Source organism: Suricata suricatta, chromosome 6 (assembly GCF_006229205.1).
Source record: "Suricata suricatta isolate VVHF042 chromosome 6, meerkat_22Aug2017_6uvM2_HiC, whole genome shotgun sequence".
In the NCBI taxonomy this organism is placed as follows: Eukaryota; Metazoa; Chordata; class Mammalia; order Carnivora; family Herpestidae; genus Suricata; species Suricata suricatta.
In genome coordinates this window covers 26721925-26738318 of record NC_043705.1, presented here as the reverse complement: position 1 = coordinate 26738318, position 16394 = coordinate 26721925, and the positions used below count along the sequence as shown (strand labels likewise).

At 48.2% G+C, this 16394-nt stretch overlaps 1 protein-coding gene across 2 annotated transcripts in view; it reads right to left on the bottom strand.

Annotated features, from left to right (window-relative positions):
* Positions 1-16394, bottom strand: part of SLC25A48 (solute carrier family 25 member 48) — a 43072-nt gene that overhangs the window by 2755 nt on the left and 23923 nt on the right. For both annotated transcript variants that reach the window (XM_029941323.1, XM_029941324.1), the window contains exons 5-7: positions 11082-11339; positions 8588-8721; positions 1081-1210 (exon numbers count right to left, since the gene is read on the bottom strand). In XM_029941323.1, coding sequence (XP_029797183.1) covers positions 1088-1210; positions 8588-8721; positions 11082-11339 — 515 coding nt within the window. In that variant the 3' untranslated portion in view covers positions 1081-1087. The remainder of the gene's footprint in view (positions 1-1080; positions 1211-8587; positions 8722-11081; positions 11340-16394) is intronic.

The following is a 16394-nucleotide window of genomic DNA, read 5'->3' as shown; positions in this document are numbered from 1 at the left end:
AGGACACCAGTGTGGGGCCGGCGAGGGAGAAACAGGGAGGAGAAGGGGAGGCGTGCAGGGCAGGTGACTGTCCGTCTTCTCCATGATGTTTCTGAGGGGCCTTCTGCGTGTCAGGCTCCGTGTGAGGCAGCAGCGATACAGAGACAGAGAAAGAGAGGTGGTGCTCCCTGGACATTCCCACTTGCTGAGGAGTGAGGGGGATCATCAGCAGTTATGATGCACGGGGATGGAGCAGGGGTTGAGCAGGAGCTGTGGGGGAGAGCCTACAGCAGGCACAGCTCAGCTGAGGCATCAGGGCAGGCTTCCTGGAGGAAGACGCTTCTAGACCAAAGCCCAGACAACACAGAAGAGTTCGTAAAGCCGAGGACAAGAGGGAGGGTGTAACAACAGGGTGTCAGGCAGGGACAGCATGTGCAAAGACCCAGAGGCAAATTATTTTAGGATGCTGGTGAGGATGGGTTAAGGACCAAGGCTTTACCTAAAGGGCAGTGGGGAGCCACTGAGGGTATCTGACTAAGGGTCACTTACTCAGGTTTCCTTTTTTAGATTCCTTGGGCTGCAGGGATCTTTCTGCAATGAGAGTGGGCAAAAGAAAGAGGGGGGAGGTGGAGAACGAGGACCAGAGGCTGCCCTCCAGGGCTCTGGGAGCCCAGTGGTGCCTCTCAGACTCACGATGTGAGTCCAGCAGGGAGATGGAGAGATCGTGCCCTGTGATAGGGAGTGAACACTCTGGTTTAAGTCCTCACTTCTGGGCTTTACTTTGTGTAGTAAAGCGAAACATACTACTCTTCAAGGGCTGTTGAAGCCACTAGATGGGAAAACAGACGGGTGGGCTTATTATATAGGGAAATTCTGTGCGCATCTCAGTAACCAAGCACTCAGCTCACCACCAGTCATAGGCGGGCATTTCAGGAAGGCTTTTCAATGACAAGAAGGTTGACCATTGCAGCCCCAGAACTAACACAGATCAGAGAGGAACCAAATAACAGGATGTTTCAGAAAGTCACGACGCGTTCATGGCCAAGAACAGAGTGCCAAGCTCCAAGGAGGTGCAACGGGCTGGAAAGGAGGCACACTGACCTGGCGCTCAGGGGCTGGTCACAGCATGGTCCCCGCGGATCGCTTGTAGTGAGAGCTCATACCCAAGGAACATGGCGGCGCTCATGGGGAAGCCGCGCACAGCGTTCACCGTGATGCCTCTGAAAAACACCTTTGGCAGAAGGTAGTGTTGTCACAGAGGGTCCAGGACTACCTTTTTAGAGCTGGGAAGTTGAGTTCCAGAGACTTTGCCACTTGTCCAAGGACTACCCAGACCCTCTGCAGGGCCACCACTAAAGTGCAGAGAAAGGTCTGGGGATGCTGTCCGCTTGTCCCAGGCTGGACCCCACAGAACTCAAAGGGCCCTTGCAAGTTGAAACCACCCTGGATGCCCCCTAGTCATGCCCCTGCCTCAACCCACATCACCTCTGATGGGCCTTCTCCCTGTAGGCCTGCTACACATACAACTAAATACTGTGGTCAAACTTGACCATGAACATCCATATACACTTGTTTAATTGCTGCTGTCTTTCCTGGATGTACCCCCGCACGTGTGCGCGCACGCGTGTGCACACACACACACTTCTCTGGAACCTGGAAATCTGAGCTCTCACTCCACTCACTCTGCAATGGTAGACAGAGCACCCAGTCTGTCATGACCGACCACTTTACAGGATGTCCCCCAAGTGGAAAGAGTGGGGCAGAACTCAGATCACACTTTTCAGACTGTAGGCATGACGTCAAGACACAACTTTGCCATTTAATAGCTCTGTGGCTTGGGCAAGTGGCAAAGTCTCTGGAAGTCAACTTCCCAGCTATAAAATGGGGGTAATAATACTACTGACTTGATATGGCTGTTGGGGGAATAAATGAGATGATGCTTTTAAAGCACTTGTACAGTACCGGCCATGGAGCGAGCACTCATTAACTGTTGACTCTCTCCATCATCATCACCATCATCACCATCATCACCATTATCAGTAGCCATCTTTACACAGAGTGGCACTCAACCGTAGATCATCAGTATGAGTGTGGAGGGGGACTGGCCTGTACCGACGAGCTGTGTAACTCAGCCTTTAATACAAGAACACCGTATTTGTGTTCCATCCCTAGGGAATATGAGAAGATGCTTCACTTCCTCCCTGAATCTTCCTGATGAGTGCTGGTTCGGAGCTGATCAGTGTGATGTGGTTCTAGCCCTTGCCCAGTTTAAAACCTCCTGGGGTGGGGGTGGGAGGAGACAGGCCCATTGGGGAATAATTACAATACAATCTACAATGTGATGGAAACAGAAAAGGGCTCTGGGGAGGGGTGGGGTGGGGAGGGGGGTCCCTCAGTGTCTTCCGTAGACAATACCCCTAAAGGAAACCCTAATCAAGCATGAATGACCCAAGAACTGTCAAGCATATGATATAAGCCTGTTATCTGACTCCTGTATATTTACGAAGCATAATAAATAGAACTGGTACTGTAATTTTATGGAAGTAGAAATCCAGCCCTTTCACATCTCCCCAGTTTTCTTGGTTGTCAGGCACTGTGGTGTCAGGGTAGGTACAGGCCACTGTCATTGGTCAGGATGTCAGGATGTCTTTCTGCAGAAGAGGCACCTGCACCTTGGCATTCCACGGCAGCCTGCAAGCTGTAGCTTGGTTGCGAAGGTGAGAGAATGGCTTCTGTGAACTTGGGGGAAGCCTTGACCCTCACAGAGAAGGGAGCTGATGGACAAGGATCCCCAGAGGTGAGCAAGTGGCTCAGCCAAACCCTGGAGTGATGTGGGCACAGGGCAAGCAGGACCCTTGTAACATCAGCACTGCTCCCTGGTGTCTAACCTTTCTGGAATTTCCCAAGCTCACCCAGAGTGACTGAATAACAGCAAGGAACTGGCTTCAGTTCCAAGAGGAAAATTCCATGCTGGGTGCCACAGACACTCCCCTATGGGCCAGGGCTTGGCTCCGCTCTGTGAGGCTGAGCCAGGCAGGGCCCAGCTTGGAATGTGGATCTCCCCACCCACAGCGCTGTGCCCTGAGGGAACCATGGGACTCTTCAGACATACAGACATGACCTCCCTCCAGCAGCCATGGGCTGCTCTGCTGTAAGGCCTGAAGATCGCAAGGCACAGACCCGCTGGCTTTTATCCCAACCTTTCAGAATACAAAAATGAGTCTTTCTTCATGAAGCCTCAATAGCGCCACACTGCTAGGGTCAAGTCCATACCCTTTCTGGCCTGCCAACACACTTTTGCTCTTTCACTCTGGCCCTGCACTTTATCTGGGCTGCCTCTTATACCTGACCTTCTGGGGAGGCTAACAGCCTGTCATTCCTCCAAGGAGCCAGCTCTTTCCCACCACTGAGTATCTTCTGCTACCTCTGCTGCAACGTTCCCCAACCCTGGCTGCATCACTAACAGTCTTCCCATGGGCACCCCAAGCTGGACTGTGGCCCGTTGTCTTCTGTGCACTCTCTCCACCATCACAGTACTTCCCACACTGTCCCTAACCACCCATGATTTGTCTGTACCCCCATTAATAATCCCAGTCAGGGCAGTAAGGGCAGAGCTATTTGTGGCTTACCTCGGAACCTATCATCTATAGCTCGGAACCCCCAGTATCTACACCTCGGAACCCCCTGCATCTATACCTCAGACCCCTCAGCATCCACACCATGGAACCCCACTATACCTTGGAGCCCCCAGCATCTGTATCTTGGAACTCTCAGCATCAAAGGCATTTCTCGGCCCAGAGACTCTGTTATAAATCTTACTCAATGAATCAGTGGATGGATGAGTGGATGGATGGACACATGAATGAACAAACAAATTCCTTGTTGTGAAAAGGAAACAGTTCCAAGCTGAAAGAGGCCTGGCAGTGGTAGTGGTAGTGAGGGATTCCTAGAGAGGAGAAAGGGTTCTAGTCCCCGGATGGCAGAACCAAAGGGCAACCAGGAAACTTCTCTATCTACAAATGTTCCTCTCCACCTCTTCTTAGAGTTGTCCAATCTCAAGCCACTATCACAGACCCCCTCACAACAGCCCCCTCTGTGCAGCTGAAAGATACCAGTCACTCCTCTGGGCTCCTTATTTCTGATGGTAGCTCTCCAAGCATGAGCAATGGCCCACATGGCCCATGACAATCATCACAGCAGGCAGAGAATAGACCCAAAAGTTCCAGAGCTTTCTTTTTTGATTTGGGAATGCCCCCAAAGACCTAGACTTCCAATTCCCTCTCTCAAAAAGGCTGCTTTACTGGTAGTCATTAAGTGAGTTACAAAGATCTACCAAATATGGGTACCATGATCATTATTTTCTCCTTTCTAATTCTTTATTCTTTATTTATGAGCTCTTCTTCCATAGTAAAATGGGAACAGAGGTTGGCTTACCCTGCCTCAGTGAGTGGCAGTAAAAGCTATTTGGGAGTGGGTGCTCCAGAGAATCAGTGCTACAGCCAACGGTCACTGGGGACATCCCTTGGGCCCCAGGAAAGTCATTCCTCTTGCTGCCAGGAATCTGACTGAGACAACCCAACTGTCCAGGACTATGTGGGATGTTTTCTCCATGTTACAACTTCTGTTTATATGCAAACACATAATATAAACATACATAAATACACCTACCCACATAGATGCTCACACTGGCTCTATTTTTGGAATATATTATAAGAAACGAATAACAGTGATTATCATTGAGAGTAGATCACGGGTGGACATTTAGACAGTCTATCCTCTTTTACCTTTTGAAGCTTCCTATGTTCATATATTATTTATTTTTAAGACCAACTAAGAAAAATCTAAAAAATTAATTTCAGTCAATGGGTGGTTCATCAAGTTAAATTCTACTACCTCTATTTAAAATCTGTCCCTTGGGGCACCTGGGTGACTCAGTTAGTTAAGTGTCTGACTTTGGCTTAGGTCATGATCTCATGGTTCATGGGTTCAAGCCCCGCATCAGCCTCTGTGCTGATAGCTCAGAGCCCGGGGCCTGCCTCAGACGCTGTGTCTTCCTCTCTCTCTGCTCCTTCCTTGCTCATGCTCTCTGTCTCTAGATAATGAATAAAACTTAAAAAAATAAAAAAATAAAAGCTGTCTCTCAATATAGACTGAACCAAATGCTATTGAGATTAAGAAACCTATAATCTGACCTCAGCTGCCTTCCCAGACTTTGTCTATAGCAGAGCATAGAAATTTTTGGAGGAAATAATATCAGCAATATATTTAGCCTCTAGGACTTTACAGAATTACAATATTAGTATTTTGACAAATTAATTTAAATGTTTTGAAATATTAATAATTAATAACAGACAAGAGTATCTCAAATAAAACAGCATCCGGTATGACTCTCTGTGTCCCTTTGTACTTGGTTGAATCACAAAGTGTGCTTCTGCTAAAATAATATAAAAGACAAGTGAGGTGAGGATTCCAGGAAGGTGGCAGAATAGGAAATGCCAGCCATCTGTTTCCTTACCTAGATAAAAGTTGCACTGATAGAATCTGCCTGATGTAACTTTTTTTTTTGAATTCTACAGTTTAGTGAATGCTCACAACTTCTGAGAGAAAATTTGCACACTAAATCTGGTTAATTTCAGTCAATTTTAGCTCTTAGCAAGGTTTCAGCTATCCAACCCCCAACTCCAGACCTGTGGCAGGCAGCTGCATACATGCTGTGGGACCAACCTACACACACGGTTTGTGGAGGCCAGAGGGGCGGTAAGGTCCCTATTCTCCACGTATCTGCTGTTTCCGATCACAGAGGTGTAAACAGAAAGGTGGCCATTGTTGCTTCATGGATGCAAACCCTTCCTTCTCTGGCTGATGTCCCTTTTCCCCCTCATTTTTCTCTTTTTCCTCTTTGGGAGCTAGGCATTAAAGACTACGGCACTCAAAAGCAACTGCATGTATGGGGAAACGCAGAAAGCAACCGTGCATACCTCGATAGAGGCTCAGAAAAGACCTGAGAAGACCTGAAGTTTACATTTCAGGCTGATCTCTGGCATAGAGGCAGCCTACAACAATCACAAAAAGGAAGCAATAAACAAAAAGAATAACAAAAGATATCAAATCTTGGGGCAGGAGGGGGAAAATCTGATTTCCAGAGTTACCACATTATTAGATCCAAATGCAAGGTTTTTAATAAAAAATAACAAGGCCTAAAAGGAAACAGGAAAGCATGGTCCAGTTAAAGAAAAAGAAAACATAAATCAAGAGAAACTGTCCCTGAACAAGACCTGATACCAGATTTATGTGACAAAGACTTTAGAGCAACAGTCTTAAAGACACTTGCAGAACTACAGGAAAATGTAGAAACAGTCAATAAAATAAAAGCAAAACAGAAACATCAATATGAAATAGAAAACCCAGAAAAAACACAAAAATCCTGTAGCTAAAAATACAATAACTGGAGTGAAAAATTCACACAAGGATTCAAAGGTATATTTGAGCAGGCAGAAGAAAGAATCAGCAAACTTACAACTGAGACAATGGAAATTACTGAGTTTGAGAGGTAGAAAAAAGACTGAAGAACACTGAAGAGAGCCTAAGGGATCTGTGGGAAACTACCAAACAGAACAATATATGCATTGTGGACATCCCAGAAGGCAAAAGGAGATAGGGTCAGAGAATATTTGCAGTAATAAAGGCCAAAAACTTCCTAAATTTGATGAAAGACTTGAATATAAAATCAAAGTTTAACCAAGTCCAAGCAAAATAAACTCCAGAAGATGCATACCAAGACACATTATAACCAAACTTTTGAAAGGAAGAAGACAGAAAGAATTCATTACATACACACTATCCTCAGTAAGTTTCCCAGCAGATCATCAAAAACTTGAAAGACAAGGCAAGAGGCCAACATAGTCAGAGTGTTAAAAGAAGAAAAAATGATCAATCAAGAATCCTATTTCCAGCAAAACTCTCCTTCAAGACTGAGGGGGAAATTAAGACATTCCTAGATAAATAAAAGCTTAGGGTGTTCATTACCATGAGACCTACCCTGCAAGAAATGTCAAAGGAGTCCTGGAAGGGGAAATGAAATGGCCTAGAGAGTAACTGAAGCTCTATGAAGACATAAAGATCTCAATAAAGGTGAATACATGACATCAGGATCACATGGGGGGCAGTACAAGACGTCCCCATGTGGACCCCACCTCAACAACAGAAATTAGGCATCCAGGGTGCCTGGGTGGCTCAGTCGATTAAACGTCTGACTTCGGCTCAGGTCACGATCTCACAGTCTGTGGGCTCAAGTCCCGCATCAGGCTCTGTGCTGACAGCTCAGAGCCTGGAGCCTGCTTCAGATTCTGTGTCTCCCTCTCTCTCTGCCCCTCCCCTGCTCACTCTCTGTCTATCTCTCTCAAAATAAAAATAAAGACCTAAAAATATATTTTTTAAATTGGGCATCCATCCACAAACACAGGCGCTTCCATGAGAGTCATGGGACCCAGCACCACACGTCAAGGGGCCCCAGAGCCCTGTCCAACTGTGTATCAGGGGCTAGGTCGACAGACCTCCATGGCGGCAGTGGAACCTGCAGCAGCCTGTGTCTGATCTGGCTCCAGACCCTCTCGGATGCTGTCTGGGAGCAGCTGGAGAACACTGCCTTGGCCAGTTACCTAGTGACAAGAGGACCTTTGTGGAAGTTCAGGTTTCCAGAGAAGTTCCAATGCTCCACTGAAGCAAAAAAAAAAAAAAAATCTATATATCTACCTACCTTCTTACCTATCTATGCACATACATACATATACATACAAATATACATATATGCATGCATATATTTGGGGATGTGACTGGGGATGTGACAGTCATATAAGTAAAGACCCAATGCAGTAGTGACATTTGCACTAATAAAACTACAGCCAAAGCCAAAGACAAGGACCTCTTTTTTAAATATACTCTGCGCTATGCATGAAGCTAGGCCCTCACAAAGATCCCTCTTGCTCATGGTAGGGGTGATGATCCTTGGAGCGATGGAGGCCAAGCAGTGAAGCAACTTGCCTGGATGACCCCTCGCCCTGCCCCTCCTCAGCTCACAAGCGGACAGGCTGGCTTTTAACTTGGGTCTGCGGACTGGAAGGGGCATGGGTTTAAATGAGCCCTTTGGGTGCAGGGAAGACAATGCCATGTTGGAGGCTGCCTCAGAGTTGGGACCAGAGGTGATGGTGGATGGACTCAAGTGACATGAGAGAGCAGAAGACAGACCAAGGGACTGATGACTCAGGTAGTTCTGAGGCCCTCAGCTTGGAGAGGGTGAGGCACCGAGCAGTGAGTGAGGAACCAGCTAGCGGCCTATCCTGATGAGAGGGAAGCTTTGGTGACTCACAGATGTGGGTCCAGCTCCTGGCTCTGCCATGCACTGGCTGTGTGATCGCAGGTCGGTTACTGGTCTTCTCTGAACCTGTGTCTCCTCCACTAGCCTGGGGCAAGGACTAAATCAGACGAGGATCTCAAGCAGTGCTTGATATGGTAACTGCGAGCACCTCGGTTTCCTGATTCCCCTCTCTGTAACTTCATGCCCACCTTCCAGGGACTCACACCGACACCACATGACTACTGTGAGGCTTACTTTAAGACCTTCCTTCTGGTAACTCTGGCAGATACAATCCAGGACACCTTTGTATTTGTTTAAATAAACCCCATCAGCTTGGAGTCGGCTTTTCACGACATCCATAGGAGTCGCTGTCCCCCAAGAAATTGCTCCTGTAAAGAGAGAGACAAACAAGCATCAGGGACTGGCTGGTGGGGGTCCAGAGGGCACTTGGTTCCCTACCCATTTCCACCACTAACAGACTGCCCATGCCACTGGGAGAAGAGGGAAGAGCTCAGTCAGGACCTGTGAAGGCGTCCCGGAAACCCCTCAGCACTTGCTGTGGGACTTTACAAAAGTCTTTTCCTCCAGGCCTTGCATCCGCCATTTGTAAAATGGGGCCCCAGTACCCATCTTCACGGGTGACTGTGAGGACAAATAATGGATGCACATGAAACGCTAAGCATAGTGCCAAGCCCACAGCCAGAGCTTCCTAAGTGGATGCCTTTATTAGCAGCTTTTATTGGAGAAACGGACAGGCCTCACCAATGCTCTGCAGCGCTTTTTCAAGACACCACGGGCAAGAGCCCAGAGTGAGGCCTGAGGCAGAAGGCTTGCAGCTTCCCAGAGACAGAGAAGCTAAACACACACTTGCAGATAGGCTGCTTGCCAGGGAAGGCTCAGGCCAAAGATGGAAAAGAGCAGGGGCTGGTCTTTGCAAATCTTGTGACTTTTCCAGAGGCGTCAAACAGAAGCCTTGGGACCGCAGGACACTGGGTCATCCTTGCCCGAGAAGCTCAGGTGCCCTAGTTTGAGTGCTTTAGCGACTTTAAAGGGCTCTAGGAAAACAATGACAGGTTATTGTATAAACACAGAAATTGGCACATTCTGAGACAGGAAGAGAAAAACAAACTGATGCCAAAGTCCAAGGCAGCTATTCGCAAGGTTTTGTAACCGCTGCCTAGAAGCTCCCCGAAGCTGCCCTAGCCTGCCCTGGGCCCTCTGCCCGTCCCAGCCTCCAACCCCATGGCCCCTACCCTGACCCTCTGGGAACCCTCTGGACCTCCCCTTCCTCTGGACTCCTGCTAGAATAATGAAGCTGATTCTTCGGGAGTCTGGCCGGGCAGCACCCTGGCATATTCCCCGGTTCCTTAGCCCGTGGGCGAGGGTTTGACAAAAGGAAGTCTGCCCACCAAGCCCCTTACACCTGCTCTCACCAGAAAGGAGAGCTGATGGGGCCTTGTTTGTCCCCAGTCAGCAACTGCTTACTAAGCCCTTGCTGGGAGCTGGCTCAGGCCAGGCCTCGGACACATGGGAGCAGACGGGTGGACACTGGCGTTTGGTGGCTCAGGCATGGGCTCTGTTGTGTGTTTGCTGGGTTTTGAGCAGAGTTAATGAGGAAGAGGGGAAGCAGAAAGCAGAGGAGCGACGACTATTTTCTTCTTTCTAGTAGACCTTCCCTGTCAGTGTCACACATGCCATGTTATCAGCTTTCTTAAGGAGCAACCCTCTCTTGGCTTCCATGCCCTGCTCTGGCACTAGCTGCCCGCCTCTCATCCCCATCACCCCGCAGCACCACCAAGACCCTCAGAAGTGCTGTGTACACTTGGACCATCCCATTTCTTTCATCTCCTTCTCCCCTGATCTCTCTTCAATTGGGCTTTAACACCCTTCACCAACAAGGGTCTTGTCAGAGTCCCTGATGACCCACATACTGCTAAATCCAGGCAGCAGGAACAGCAGGTGCAAAGGGCTCATGGTGGGTAGGGGCCAGGCATGCTCCCGCTGCAGCAAGAAGAGCAGGGTGGCGGAAGCAGAGCAAATACAGGAGCAAGAGCGGGAGCTGAGTGCAGATGGGCAAGCTGGGTCCTACAGGGGCCAAACACCACTGCGGGAACACTGATTTTTACCCTAAATGAGATGGGGTTGCTGTAGGAGTTCTGAGAAGGGAGGTTAAGAAACCAGTCCACAGTCACAGACTAAGTATGGATTTGAACTGGGATCCTGCTGACTGATCCCTGCTTTGCTGTCTGCATGCACTAGCTGTGTGACCTTGGGTTGGTCACTTAATCCCTCTGGACTCGGTTTTCTCATCTGACAAATGAGGAGACTGATGCTTCCCTTACAGAGCTAACAAAATTCTCACATTAGAAAGGTTTGCCATGTGCTGACATTCAAAAAAGGCGAACTGTGAAAACAGATTTCCTTTTCAAAGCTCAAGGATACCTGACCCAGCACGGGAATGGTGCGAATATATCTTCTGACCTAAGGTTCAATGATCCCAAGTAGGGACTTGCCATTCCCACACGTCCATAGGGAAGGAGATGCAAAAAAGATGGAGATCATTCTCTATTCCCAGCCCTTCCTTTGTTTGCCTAGGTCTGGCATACAGTAGGTGCCCAACCAACGCTTGTTGGATGAGTAGTTATACGAACCATGTTCTCCCCTCGGGCAGAGAAGGCATGATGGGCTCCCCAGCCCTCCCACCCCAGGGGATCGGCGCGAGCCCAGGGGTCATCATGGCTGCCCTTACCTGCCATGCCGCCTGCCAGCCACACCGCACAGGGGCTGGGGCCTGTGCAGGCCTCGGGCGTGATCCAGTCATTCAGGAACACGTAGGGGATGAAGTAGAGGCAATAGCCGGGGACGTCCCTCAGCAGCATGGCGCCAACGCCCCGGTACATCCCTGCCAGGCCCTCGGTCCGCACGATGCTTGCAATGCAATCCACAGGCCCCTGATAGACCGGCGGCTTCCCAAGAGCCACCGCCCCGGCTCGCAAACCAAGGTGGGCTGCAAAGACAGGGAGGAGAAGATGGCAAGTGCCCTGGGGTCAAGAGACTGGCCATTCTCCGGCACGGGGCCTGGCCCAGCCCACTGGCCGTTCCCACTCAAGTGGCCTGTGGCTTTTTACCAAAACTTCTGACCTTGGCAGCTCAAACCAGGATTCTGAAGTCCCAACAGAAAGCCTCTGCCGACATGTGTAGCCAGATTGGAGACCATGCCTGCCAGGTGACAGAGTACCAGTTGGCATAAGATGATGCCCAGAAGTTTCTGGTCAACCATCACTACGTCTTTGCAAGCAGCACTGACTACAGATTGTCTAGGATCAAATACAAAGCGCTGTACCAAGCTCATTCTTAAAGCAGAGGTTGTAAAATCCCATATACTATGTGTGTGCATGTGTGTGCATGTACCTGTGTGTGTGGGGGGGGGGTGTACTTGTGCACAATGTGGTAAAAAAAGCACATGAGATTTGGACTCAGACTATTCTGGTTCCAAACCTGAACCCACTTCTCAAAAACTTTTCCACCTCAGTAAGCTACTTTGTTTCAGCCTTTGGTTCCTTATCTTTAAAAAGAGAAGGAGCCAATATTTATTGTATACAAAGTTGCTAAGAGAGTAGAACTTAAGAGTTCTCATTACACGCACACACACAAATGGTAACTATATGACATTATGAATATGTTAGTTAACCTTACCTTAGTGACCGTTCAACACCACACATGTATATTAAACTTACACAATGTTATTTATATCAATGTTAGTTATATCTAAAAAAGCTAAAAAGCATTTTAAAGGAAAAAGAAGATAACAGGTGAATATAAATAAGATAACACCTATAAAGTGCCAGGTCCACTGCAGGAGTAGAACAAGTTATGGACAGATTATTACTGAGACTGAGGTGACTGGCATGAGTCGGGGGCAGGATATGGGCCAGAGGGCCAAACATGCCATCACTGCAGCCCTGGCCAGGCTGTGCCCTGACACAGCTGGAGGGAGCCCTGATGTCGGTGGCCCCCTCAGAGTCCCGGGGCACAGGGCTGCTATCCCCTGGTCTACCTCTGGGGTCTCCACTGGCAGATCATGGGTATTGGCGTCCGTAGCTTCCTCTAGGGGTGTAGGTAGCAAGCACTGACTCTGTCTCTTCCATTTAACCCTTCCAGCTGGTTCCCCGTCTCCATCTCTGATGCTCATCTCCCTGCCATGGATTCTTCAGCTCAGCGTGGCTGCATACCAGAGAGGACGCCCAGACCCAGTGCAGATAAAGTGGACTCTTATTCTCAAGACTCCCTCCTTGAAGAACTAACACGGCATGACCAGGAAGGACAGAGAATGAAGCCTGCCTGGGACACACACCTGTTTTGCCACCTGGGTTTCACTCCCTGTATGTGGCCTCTCGGTTTGGTTTCACACATGCTGATGAAGAGGCAATAATGTTCGTTATACCGCTGAACTTCCAAGTTCCCCAAATAGTCCCATCTTTATCAGATGAAAGGTTGGGAGAAAATATTCATCATTGTGATTCCAGAGTCCAAACGGGAGATTTGAGAGTCAGGTGTAACCTGTCCTTTAACTCCTCCCAGAGGGAAGTGGGGTACAGGGGGGCCTTCTATCTGCCTGGGAAGTGTGCCTGAACAAATGAACCCTATATTTTCTTTTTGTGTTTGGGGGAACAGAATAACAATCATGGCCAAGTGTGCTCGGCCAACTAGTGTGGGCAGGAGGCTGAGTCCCATCCACTTTCACAGAACTCCCAGGGAGTGATGGGGGGGTGGCCACTTTTAGGGGCAAAGGGTCCACTGAGCTCAGTGCAAGGTGAGACACTATGGTCTTTGGGAGCCCACAGAGAGGTCCCTGGACACCCCTTCCTTTCCCAGATCCACTATAATGCTGCTAGGGTCATCCCGGGAAATTCTGGCACAAAACAGAACAGATGTAAACGAATATCCCAACATATCAACTTTACTTGTCCAAATAACAGTGACCTGGCCCAGGAGTCAAGGTTTTCATGAATCAACTGAAGGTATGCTGTGGCTTTCAGAAGTTACTGATTGAAGGAGTGTGTCCTGATAATATTCTGCTTGTTTAGAGGGATAGACGTTGGAAAAAAACACTGGCCCAACCTCCAACATGCCTTGTCAACAAAAAGCTGACATTTTTCCTTTTCTTCCCAGGACAAGCAATAAGGAAATTCTCTCTTATTCTCCCAGGTTTGTAACATAAACAACTAGCTTTTATTGCTTGAGAATTATCCTTGTATGACTATTAAAGCCATATAATGGTCATGATGACTCCCATCATCTGGAGTATTGCCATGAATCTGAACCGGCCGCCAGTGCCTACCGGGCACCAGTTGATGCTGCAAAGGCCCTGGGACTCCTTCCAGCTCCTTCATCCCCAGTGTTAAAGCGCACGCGCGTGCACACACACACACACACACACACACACACACACTTACCTGGAAATAATTTCAAATTTGTACAAAAGTGCAAAAAAAAGAAAAACTGTACAAAGGACACCCTTCTCTACCCTTTACTCAGATTCACACCTATCGTTAACATTTTCCTACATCTGTAAAATTTATGGTTTGTGTGCTCTGTCCCTCTCGCCCTCCCTCCCCTGACTCTCTCTCGGTCTCTCTCCCTCCCCTCCCTTCTCACTGAACAGATGTCCCTGTCCCAGGGCATAAACTTTGCCTGGGCTGTGTTCCTTTCCAGGTAACAGTGACCTGACCCAGCCTGAATCAAGGGTTTCATGAATCAGCTATGGGTATGATGTGGCTTTCAGGAGTTACTGATAGGAGAGTGTCTGATAAAAATCTTCCTTGTTTAGAGGTGCCAGTGCTGGAAAAACACTTGACAGACTTTGAACCGGCATTGTCAATAAGATCCACACATGCACATTTTTCACCCTTTTCCCCAAGGTAAGCAATGAGGAAATTCCTTTGTACACACGTGCATATATTTTCATACATACACACATAATCTTATTCTCGGAACCATTTCAGGGTTAGATACAAAATCGTCTTTGACTCCTAAGTGCTTCAGGATGTGTTTTCTAAGAAGAGGGATATTGCTTGCCTGCCACAGTACAGTTATCTATGTCATAATCTATACTGACAATACCTTTACCTAATGTACTGTCTATACTCAAATTATCACTTGATCTCATACTGACCTGAATGGCATTCCTCCCCTCCCCAGGGCAGGATCTTGTCTAACCAGGTACTACATCTTGTTGTCAGGACTCTTAAGCTTCCTTTATTTATTTTGTTTCTAGTCAACCCTATACCCAACGTGAGGCTTGAACTCACGACCCCAAGCTCAAGAGTCATACATCCCACCTACTGAGCCAGCCAGGTGCCCCTAGCTTTCTTGGTCTGGATCATTTCCACAGCTTTTCTTTGTTTTTAATGGTACGGGCATTTTTTAAGAGTATGCTGCCTCCCTTCTTATGAAAAGCACTCATTTGGGGTTTGCTTGATGTTTTCTTGTTACCACATGGAGATGATGCATTCTTCACTGGACTTCCTCCCTGTTTTCACCTCTTCTCCCATGAGGACTAATGACTCCCAGGAGCCCCTGGTCGTCTTCTCCGGCCTCCTATCCTAGTTTTTATTAGTTTCCTTTTTAATTTAGATATAATTTACATTAAAAAAAAAGTGTAGCTCGCAGGGACACAGTGGATGAGCTTTGCCAGTCGTATGCACCTGGGTCACCACAACTTATGGAAAAAATGACGTCTTACACTTGTGACAAACTGTTCTGGTCACAGTGAAGATTCCAAGCCTATTTACCCTCTCCTGCTTGCTTTACAAGGTAAAAGAGCTCTGGGACATCGATGAGGTGTCATTCCATAAGAAGCAAATCTTTCAACTAGCCGATGGTTGTCACGGGCCCATCTGCATTAGCGATAGTGGCATGATGATTCATAGGGGACCACAAAGCAGAAAACTGCAGCAACTGCTATCAGTTGCTCCAACCAAAAGATGCTCTGAGGCTAGGCCTCCGGGAGGCGTGGCCTAGAGAGGCGTGGCTTCGGAGGCGTGGTCCAGGGACGCGGGAGGTTGAGAGACCGGATCTGGGGAGGCGTGGCTTGAGGTTGGTTCAGAGTCCGGAGCCTAGGGGGCGGAGCCGAGAGGACAGGGCTTGGGATACAGGTCCTGGGGAGTCCTGGCTTGGCAGCTCCACTTAGAAAAGCACTGAATCAGAGTTCACAGTTAACCAGCTTTTTAAAACAAACTTTGGTGACCTTTAAAAACCGGACTTGGGAGGTTGCCCACAAGCAGCAACGGGAAATGTGCACAACTGAAATCCATGGACCTGCAAGTTGTTTGTGGAAGGAACTGGAAAAGGGGGTGAGGTACTCTGCTCACACTGAACCACAAGCTCTGAGTCTGCTGTTCCTGAACCTTCAGGGCTTGGCTTGGGGGTGTACAGGTGCATGTGAAGGGATTCACATTAGACATATTTCCTTCTAGAACAAAAGGTATTTAGCTTCTCTAATTAGAGTTTTTTGTTCTATAATGAAGATAAATTATAAATCAACTTTTGATCATTTCTAATCATGAGGCTTTGCTATCGACATCATTTTTTTTCTAAAAAATTTTTTCTATTACCTTTTACTATGACAGGTGTGGATTAAATACCTGAAACATTCAGGACATCTGTGGTTTTCTTTGTTTTGCCGAATTCAGTGAGGACAAACTCAAGCCCCCTATACCAAGACAGGTAGGATGTTCAAAGTCAGTGAAATAGACCCCACCATGCTCCTCATCTTCACCCAGGAGCAGAGAAGAGCCTATATACTCTTAAAAAAAAATCCCTTCTCCTCCAGGCTCCCTCACCTTGTTTAGCTGGGTCTCTACCATGACACCTTAGACCACAAGGTGTGGCCGTCTGGCTCCACTGCTCGGCCCCAGGGCCAGGTGTCTTGCTTACTGGTCCCTGCCAGGGCCAAGAGGTCCCTCTGAAGGCAGATGCCTCTATGGGGCGGGGGTTTACATGTTTGGTAAGTCCCAGCAGGTACCCACGCAGCAACTTCTTGGGAGTTCTCCCTCTCCAG